Genomic DNA, 10,184 nt, shown 5'->3' on the forward strand with positions numbered 1-10,184 from the left:
ACATGAAGCTTCTAGATCTGACGCCGGTTTGAAGAATAGGAGCATCCCGCAGTGGTTTGTGGGACTCAAGTCTCGCCGGAGACGAGGCGCTTGAGCTTGTTGGTTGATATTGATGCTCCGCCGATTGAACGCTTGGACATAGTGCACATCGTGACTTGTCTGGCGGCGAACAGAAGAAAGTACGTCAGGGTTTGAACCCAAAGACCGACGTATAGCCGCGGCGAAAGAATCCTCTCGACTCATTGCTGGAGGAAAGACTAGTTGGCAAGAGAGGACCACCAGAAGAAGCGTGACAAAGAGTCCTCGTCTCCGTCTTAACTTCTGTCGGGTTCGTCTTGTTCCCACCATCCAAATAACACGAGCAGATAACCAGTACATAGAACAGTGAAACAGGATCACGAGAGTAAGTGAGAGGAGTAGCATTGTCAGAGGGTTTAGCGCCGGCGAAATGCGCCGTTGCCGGCGCCGAGAAGAACTAGATCTGGTTTGTGCCTCGAGCACCGTGCCTGGGAGAGTATGCGTGTAGACGTCTTTTCATTCTACGGTTTATATTGAATTTTCTAGCCAATGGTCGACAATTGCGCTTTTTGTGTGTAGAATTGTGCAAATTGGTTTTAAATATTTTCCGTTTGTAAATATTGTAAGCTGTTAGAGCATTTTCATTTACGAATATCTAACAAAAATAAAAAAAAAATCTTAAATGTTAAAAGCTCTACTCGAGCAAATATCAAATGAGATATTTCAAAATATTTTTGAATGAAATTCCAATCATTTGAGATATTGACATTTGAATTGCTTTTATTTTTAGTTTGTTTGTTATTTAATAACTTTCCAATATAGATGATCTTAATATACGAGAGTTTTGGTTTGATAGAATCATAGGATTAAGAAGTTTGGGGGTAAACGAAGGAATAGAGAGAAGTTTGCATGTGAGAATTAAAGAGAATGTGGAACGATGACGCTTGGCACGAGGGAGCAACCACTTATTACCAAATGTTATTCTTCAATTCACCGGCTTTAAACCCTCTTGATATATGCTGCGCAAAAACCGAAAGAATAAAAGTGAATTAATTAATTATAAAAAAAACTTCTTTGCTTTGATTCTTTGTCTTCTTCTTCAGTCTTTATCACCTTCTTCTCAGAGAAGATAATTAAGACAGAGTGAAATGGGAGATGAATATGTTGATGGGAAGTGTAAAATCATGTCTGCATGTTCCTCAGCAAAACTCTTTCTCTTCATGGTTCCTCTTCTTGTCGTTTCTGGTTTCGTCTTTGTAAATATTGGTCCTAAAAATCCAACATCTTTCTTGACATCTTTGTCCACTAATCAAATATCTCCTCCTCTTCCTTCTTATCCATCTCTGCCTCCGGCGGCACCATCTCCGTCGCCACCAACATCATCTTTATCAACTAAAGCGGAATCTATTCAGGTTAGAGAAATTACTTAGGAATATCAAAATTGTTCCTTTCTTGTTTCTCCATCTTCCTATCTTTGCATGTCTTTTCTTTTTATTCTGCCTTTTAAAAATATTGATCTATTTATTTTCTAATTCTACACTAACAACAAATATTTATTTTAAATTTTATGTTTCAAAGTCTGGGTCAAACTACAGACACCTGTTTAAAATATTTTGTTAACTGTAAATTATAATTGTTTTTACTGAAGATGAGAAACGGGTCGGCAAAACCAAATTAATGAACAAAGATTATGGAGAAATGTTTTATGATATGTTGTGCGGTCGGGTGGTCTAACAATCAACTAATTAATCAACAACACGTTGGTGAAATTGTGTTTTATACATTCATAACAATCTAAAGCAACTAAATATATTGAAACAGGGTAACTACAATCGGACAATTCAATTGAACCCCATCAACATTGCTTCAACGAGTAGTAACGTCAGCTCTACGGCATCGTTGAAACTAATGAAGAAAAGAGTTATCAGCAATTTAAAGAAAATTGAATTCGAACTACAGAAGGCTCGAGTCGCCATCAAAGCCGCCTCGATAAACGATCCCCTGGACGACCCGGACTATGTACCTCTTGGCCCGATGTATTGGAATGCCAAGGCCTTTCATCGGTAAGTAAAATGATACTACTACTATCTTTTTGTCATGTTTTAATTATGATGGTTTTCTTTTACTTAATGGTATCTATTTTGTTTGAAGTTCCAAAACATTTAGGTTCGCTTAGCATTTATTTGAATTTAATTAAAAGTCAAAACGGATTGGAAACATGAATTTATTGTCTCGCTAATTAAGAATTTATTTGAATTAATTAAATTCTAAGCCAAACGTGTTTGAGATATAAAACACAATTCACAATTAACGCCTAGGAAATTTCTAGTATTGAATTTGAATATTAAGCTATAAATTTCTACTAGTTTTTGCTAATAAAAAGGAAAAGGAAAAAAACTTCTATAAATGTGCATAAATTGTTATTCATGTAATGTAGAGAAAGGTATGATACGCATGATCACGATGCATGTGCTAATGCTTTTTTTAATCATATTGGTCTTGGATTGGTTAGGAGCTACTTGGAAATGGAGAAACAGTTCAAAATATTTGTGTACAAAGAAGGCGAGCCACCGTTGTTCCACGATGGTCCATGCAAAAGCATATACTCTATGGAAGGAAACTTCATCTACGAGATGGAAACCGATACACGTTTCCGTACCAATAATCCAGAAAAGGCCCACGCCTTTTATTTACCCCTCAGTGTCGTCAAGATGGTACGATATGTGTATGAACGCGACTCTCACGATTTCAGCCCCATCCGAAAAACCGTCAGGGACTACATTGATCTTGTGGGTGATAAGTACCCGTATTGGAACCGTAGCATCGGAGCTGACCATTTCATACTGTCTTGCCATGACTGGGTACGCTACTAGTATAAATTATGCATATGTGTGTAGGCGTTACTTGTTGTATACTTCATCCGTTCCTAAAAGATAGATTTTTTTGGTATTTTCACACATATTAATAAAACACATTAAACTACCATAATAAATGTATCGTTTTCTCTGTAATTTTCAATTTTCAATAATTTTTAACCAATAATAATTTAATAAAGTCAATTAATTTTTTTGAAGTTTATAATTTTTTCATAAAAACACACAAAAATTCCTTTTTTTGAAACAAACTTTTTTTCTAAAAAGTTTATCATTAAGGAACGGAGGGAGGGAGTATTAATTAATACGGTTATAATCTTGAACTTCATTTTGGTATAGGGTCCTGAGGCAAGCTTTTCTCATCCACATCTAGGACAAAACTCTATACGAGCTCTATGCAATGCCAACACGTCGGAGAGATTCAAACCGAGAAAAGATGTCTCCATACCTGAGATCAACCTACTAACAGGTTCCTTAAAAGGACTAGTCGGTGGCCCATCACCTTCCAGCCGTCCGATCCTTGCCTTCTTCGCAGGAGGTGTACACGGACCCGTAAGACCAGTCTTGCTCCAACATTGGGAGAACAAAGATAGTGACATTAGAGTACACAAATATCTACCTAAAGGAACGTCTTATTCGGACACGATGCGGAACAGTAAGTTCTGCATATGTCCGAGTGGTTACGAGGTTGCTAGCCCTAGGATCGTCGAGGCGCTTTACTCGGGATGTGTTCCGGTTTTGATAAACTCAGGTTACGTTCCTCCTTTCAGCGATGTGTTGAATTGGCCATCGTTTTCGGTTATTGTTTCCGTGGAGGACATACCAAATTTGAAAACGATCTTGACGTCGATATCTCCGAGACAGTATCTGAGGATGTACCGAAGAGTGTTGAAGGTTAGGCGGCACTTTGAGGTGAACTCTCCGGCTAAGAGGTTTGATGTGTTTCATATGATTCTTCATTCTATTTGGGTAAGGAGGTTGAATGTGAGGATCCGTGAGGTATAAGTTACGGGTGGGTTTGTAGATTTTTGTTTGTTCGGGGTGTGAAATGAAAATAATCGAAAATGTCAGGGAAATTGTTCTTGTATAAATGTTTTCATGTCAAATAAGCTCAGTTTTTTTCTTCATTAATTTTGTAACACAAAAAAAAACTGTTTTTTCTTATTTAGTTATTTATTATTTACAAATAATCAAGCGTCAATAGGAAAATTCGAAGAGAAATCTAGCTGAAAATTTGGTGTTTTATTTATTAGTGAATTCTGTTTGTTAATTAATTACATTGTGTATACATCAAGTCTGGGCTCAGCTGATCTAACCTTTAGATGGGCCAGAACCAGCAGCGCTAGGTTCATGAATAATCAATTGTGGCAGATTCGTTATTTCTGTATTACTTGAAGGCTTTAACGTTATCAATGTATTCGTGAACGAGGCCAGGTTTGAGCCTCGGGAGCGGGAATCTTGACGACGACGGGGCATCAGCAGAAACGATTATGGCCATAGTGAACAATTTAATTTTTATCTATCTCCTCTGCGGCGTGTACTTCTATATTGTTTTGTCGGGTTATTGAAATTGGAACTTATCTAATAGTTGCGAATTATTTGTTATGATTTTATAGGGATTCACGCGTTGGGTCTAATATTTTGATCAGTACATGAACTAGATTATGTTTGATCCGACCTGAAGTACTTTTGCTTTCTGTCCACAAACACATGGCTCTCTATGTCAAATTATTTTACTACAATAATTGAGGTTGTTTCAGACGTCAAAGGACGGAATTTTAGAAATTAACTCATTTAATTGTCGACAAAAAAACTCATTTAATTAAGTTTGAGCTTAATTATTCAAAAGCTCAATTTTAGCTCAAAATGGATACCATAAATGATGATAAATTCATACTTTTCAGAAAGATATAGTGAAGATCTTTGATTCGTCCTCACATGAAAATCAAAGCAACGGTCTTATGCGGAGAAAAGTAGTCTCTTATACCAATAAGTTCATTGTCTTTGGGTGCTTGATGTTTTTTTTGCTTAAACTTTGACCGTCTTAAAGGGTTCGTTCGTTTATTCTACCTTGTTTTGTTTAGACATTCTTTTAAGATTGTTTGTCTTGTGTCCTAAGGCCACCGATTTGCCCTAAGTACACTGACCTTCTATGAACCATTTACAGATCCAAAATATGGCTAGGTTTAGATTTTAGGACACAGAAACGTTCCATTCATATGATAAAATCGTACAATGCGCAAAAGTCTGCCTTAATCTAACATTACTTAAAATTTAAAACTCCCAACAAATCTTAAGCTCGACGTGAGTCTCTCTCGCTCTCCAAGATCCGAAACACCTACCATGGGTAAGGCTGTTGCGATGATAACGGGGGCCAACAAGTAGAAGCAACACACATTGGATTATTGTATTGATCAGTACCGTAAATTTGACTCCCTCCGGCTATTTGATTGTTGTTCAGATTCATTTGCCTCTTCATCAAATGGTCTTTTAGTATTACACCTCTCAGATTCATCACCTGCGTCACAAAATCAAAAACTAAAGGGCTAAAACAACAAAGGATGAATAGTTTAGAAATCACATTGGTGTATCTCAACCGAATATCTGATCATTATAAAATAAGAATTTTTGAAAATGTTGTGAAGAAAAAAAAAGAACTCAAAAAGTAGAGAGATAAGTGACATAGGTTTTAGTTTGAGAAACTTCAAAAAAAAAACTGGAGATACTCTTAAAGTTATATGGCAATCCATGATTTGCTTACTTTTAGTATGATTTCTAATGTAATTATTAAATAAACTACAGTGTATTAAATAACTACTAGCTAGTAATATTTTATCTATCAATTACCTAGGTGAATATCTAAAGGGAGACAGATGCTCTAAGATCCCATGATTTTTTTTTTAAATGGTGCATATTATACCTCATCGTGCCTTGTCAAAAAAAAAAAAAAATATATATATATATATATACCTCATCGTGTAGAATTTGATTCTGTCTTGAAACCACGTCGTACTCTTTCCTTAGCGAGTTGTACGACTCCTCGAGATGCTTCACCCTCCACCGTGCACGGCGGTTCTGGAACCAAACAGCTACCTGACGTGGCTGCAGACGAAGCTCCTTCGACAGCTTCACCTTCCTGTCTGAATCAAGTTTGATATCTTCTTGAAAACTCTGTTCAAGTGAAGCTAATTGTTCAGTCGTTAGTTTCTGCTTCTTCTTTATCATCTCGTCGTCGTTACTTGGATATTGGCACGCATTGGTGATCTTTTCTGATGATTCCGGTACAGAAATAACCGGTCCGGTTTGCGTAAGGACAGGCGTAAACGAATTTCCTGGTAAAACTTAACAACAAAAACAAAGAAAACGACACAAACGCTCAACAATAATAATTTCAAATACAATACAAAAAAAATTCCAGTTTTTCTTGAGCGAGAAAACGAATCTCAAAACATTTGAAAAGCGACGTTTCTACTTTCGAAACACTGAGCATGGTTCCAAGAAAGTCATAGAATATCGGTGGTCTATATCCTACTTCCCGTTCCCTCAAAAAAGTTTATATACTGGAGTACTGTATAAAATGGAATCTTTTCCAAAAAAGGAAATAGTAGACGTATTTCTCTGAGTCTCTCATAATTAAAATTAAAGAAAATAATAAAAAGAGGAAAATGGTTTCTACTTTGAAACATTTTGAACAAATTTTGAGAATTCTATTATACAGAGACATTCAACTGACCATTCACATTTCTTTAATTTTCTTTAAAAAAAATCATAAAAATAAAATACTAATATTTTCTTTTTAATCTCTCACCATTAGTGGTGCTCTTAAGACCTTTTGAAAATTTAATGCAAACCTAGCTATATTTTAATTTGGTGAAAATTTTAAAACTCAACCGCAATTACAACAAATCCACAAAAATATGGATATAAAGATGCATGTGAATGAATATACCTGCAGAAGGATCATAGCTGAAGTTTTGGAGCGAGTTGGATGAGTTAGACTCCAGCCACTGAAGTGGCGTAAAAGCAACTCTCATGTTTTCAACATTGCTCGTCGTTGACCATTCCATTTCCTTTAGTCTTGCTGTTCTTGTGAATCTAATAAAAAGACATGATAAATGATTAAGAAGGAACAGATTTTAGGGTTTTATTCTACAGACGAATTTTAAGATACAAAATTAGGGTTTTGGTGGACCATACGAGCAGGTCAGGCGTGACGATAAGTTTCTTCTTCTATACAATTTTTTGGAGGTGCAACGAAGTGTGAGAGCATGCAGTGAGAAAGAGATAGTTATACACTTATACTTATATTGAGATAGAGGTTGAGTATGGAGTTAGAGGTAGAAAGAGGCTGAAGTGTGATTTTTTAGTCTTACCTTGCACGTCATCATACGTCATCTCCCTAAGATTTACGTAAAGATGATATAGTCGTTGAATCTAACTTTTAAACTTGGATTTTTGTTGTTGATTTTGCCTTGAAAAGACCACTAGTAAACAAAGCGGATTTGGTGGCTGAGATTTAATCAACGTTATTGAACGGTTTATATGGATTATGCATTTGCTAAATACTCCTTATGTTTTAAAAAGATTCATGTTTTAAAAAATTGTTGAAAAATATACAAATTTTAACTTTTCAATGCATTATTTAATACTAAATTGTAGACTTTGAAGAAAGATAATTGTGTTTATTAAAATTATACTGGTTAAAAGTTATAAAAAAATTTAATTACAAAATAATGAATTAATAATCAAAATTTAATACAATATATTTTTAATAGGTGTGATAATTCGAAAACATAACACTTTTTTTTTGAAATAGAAAGAATAACAATAACGGAGAAAAAATACATTTTTATTGCTTCTACTTAATTACTGTTGACGATCCCCTCCTGATGTAGCGGAAGCTACAATAACACAATGATCTTATTTAGTTTAAAAATACATAAAATCAATGTCTTCTTAAATTCGTTAAGAACACCAATGTTCTAGCCGAAAACAAAGAATAAGGAGAAAACTCTTAACTTTTATTAATCAAATATATAAAACTGAATACAAACTTAAGCCTAAAAAACTAAATATAAAAAAACCATAAAAACCCTAAAACAGTAAAAGTAATTGTCTTACCAATAGTAAACTAGATAATAATAATAATAATAGTAATGAGAATATCTTCTAATATTATCTCTCCATCACTCCTCACTATTATTCTTTAGGTCACCAATTTTGTAGAACATGTATTGTTCAAAAAAAAAGAAAAAAGAAGACAATATCTATATATACATAATATATACATATATATATATATACATACTTGATTGGAAAATCGATATGGCAAAAGCATAGGCAATGTAGATTAACTATATATATACAGATCGATATACTTGAATGCTCTTCTAAACCTGATTAGCATTTACAAAAACCTACTTGTGGGCTTTAACATTTTAATCACATTCATATACCTACTTGTAGACAGGGAAGCGTAAATGTAGTTGAAAACAAAATGATTCATTCCAAAAAAAAAAATTGACGGAACACTGATCATCTTAGATGAACTTTTGTAACTTCTACATAATTAATACAGGGTGGGGGTATCAATGGTCAAAGTCAAGGTTAAAATAAGTGAAATGGTCCCCTAACAAAACTCCATAGAAACTGACAACATGACTTCCCTCTCTACTTTCGGTATCATGCATATAAATAGATATGCATCCATTTTAATCAACCATAAGATTTTGTATTCTTGCTTTGTCTTATATACACACACAACTGCCTAAAAATCCCAAAAAATTATAATGCAAAACCTATGTTTGTCACTATTGGTAACTCACAGACGTTTATATGTGTCACTATTGGTAACTCACAGACGTTTATATGTGCAGTTACCTGAAAGGCCAAAAGCTATGACAAACGTACATATGTGCAGTAAGATGAAAGGCCAAATGCTATGGTAAACGTACATATATGCAGTAACATGAAAGGCCCAAATCTATGATAAACGTACACATGTGCAGTAGCCTGAAAGGCTAAAAGCAAACTTTGAAAGCAACTTTTGAAAGCGAGGAATCAACACAAACAGTAGAACACATGTAAAGAGTGTATAACCGATAAAACAAAACAAAATAAAATATAGCTTTATAGATTTAACAAAAAAACAGCGAATAATGAAGACCGGTGACCATTCGAAAAACAAGAAGAACAAATAAAAAGAAAATGTATGGGAATAAAATAACAGGAATGAAAAGGAATGATTGTTCCTTATCAAATTTAACAAGGTATAATTTTGTTCTTTAATTCTCTACAAAAAAAAAAAGGAAGAATGGGAATGAAAGAGAATTATTATTCCTTGTAAATGGTGATTTTTTTTAGGAACGTTAGAGAATGATGATTTTTTTTTAGGAACGTTAGGAAATGCATTGATTTAAAATACTATTTGTTCGTTACTTACCACCCACGGCCCTTAATTTTCTACGCTAAGAACCGAAGGTAACTGATTGACTGGAATCATGCTTGGTTAACGATTTCACGTAACTAGATAGAGCCCTCGAAAGTACAATAATTAACATTTTGATGCCATACGGTCAAATAAATAGATTTGAATTAAAATCCCCATAAGAACTTTTGGCAGAGTTTGATGCATGCATTAGACAAAAAGGAAGGCCCCAAGAACTAAGATCTCAGAAGGATCAGGAGAATCCATCCGTTGTCATTATTTTGGAAACTTTTCAGAAATAATTTAGTAGTTAGAACAAATTATTTATAACTCTATTTTCCATTATTATAAAGTTCTAAAGTAATATCAGTAAATTAATATTTAGATATTTTTAAAGTAAGAATGTACAGTTAAAAGTATTTGCAAATGAGATAACAAATTTTTAGTGGAGAGTTTTCAGATTGGTTTTGTAGGTTTGTTTTGCCTGTATAGTGAAAACAATTAAAAGATCTGAGATTGCTTTTTGCAAATTATCAAATATTATTTAAAGTAAACAAAATTCTCATTATTTGTTTCTTTCTATTTATATGTTCGGTAGGATATTCAAACTTGATCCATGTCATTGATCCACATGATGAGTCTTCTATCCACTTAAACCAATTTGGTTTTCGATGATATCATGTAAAACGAAATCGTATATCAGGTTCGATTTTGCAAAATAGTAATACCATTGTTTTTCTACTTGGGCTCTCTGGCATCGTGAATATCGGATAATTTAGCATTTGTGATTATTAATCAGAATGTATTATACATCGTTCGGTTGTTTTGTCGTTTACAGTTCACTCAGTATACACTACCACATTTTA

The 10,184-nt window shown here is 34.1% G+C and overlaps 2 protein-coding genes across 2 annotated transcripts; one reads left to right on the forward strand and one right to left on the reverse strand.

Moving 5' to 3' along the window:
* Positions 1-1,029: 1,029 nt before the first annotated feature.
* On the forward strand, positions 1,030-4,018 carry LOC106433846 (probable glycosyltransferase At5g03795). The gene is made up of 4 exons (XM_013874675.3): positions 1,030-1,430; positions 1,840-2,081; positions 2,531-2,879; positions 3,231-4,018. The coding sequence occupies exons 1-4, from the start codon at positions 1,167-1,169 to the stop codon at positions 3,894-3,896; spliced, it is 1,521 nt and encodes a 506-aa protein (XP_013730129.1). The 5' UTR covers positions 1,030-1,166; the 3' UTR covers positions 3,897-4,018.
* A 1,037-nt stretch (positions 4,019-5,055) lies between these two features.
* On the reverse strand, positions 5,056-6,958 carry LOC106433840 (putative homeobox-leucine zipper protein ATHB-51). Its single transcript, XM_048768366.1, has 3 exons — positions 6,841-6,958; positions 5,862-6,223; positions 5,056-5,409 (listed from the first exon to the last, which is right to left on the reverse strand). The coding sequence occupies exons 1-3, from the start codon at positions 6,956-6,958 to the stop codon at positions 5,230-5,232; spliced, it is 660 nt and encodes a 219-aa protein (XP_048624323.1). The 3' UTR covers positions 5,056-5,229.
* Positions 6,959-10,184: the final 3,226 nt, after the last annotated feature.

The sequence above is a fragment of the Brassica napus genome, chromosome C9, assembly GCF_020379485.1.
Source record: "Brassica napus cultivar Da-Ae chromosome C9, Da-Ae, whole genome shotgun sequence".
NCBI lineage: Eukaryota > Viridiplantae > Streptophyta > Magnoliopsida > Brassicales > Brassicaceae > Brassica > Brassica napus.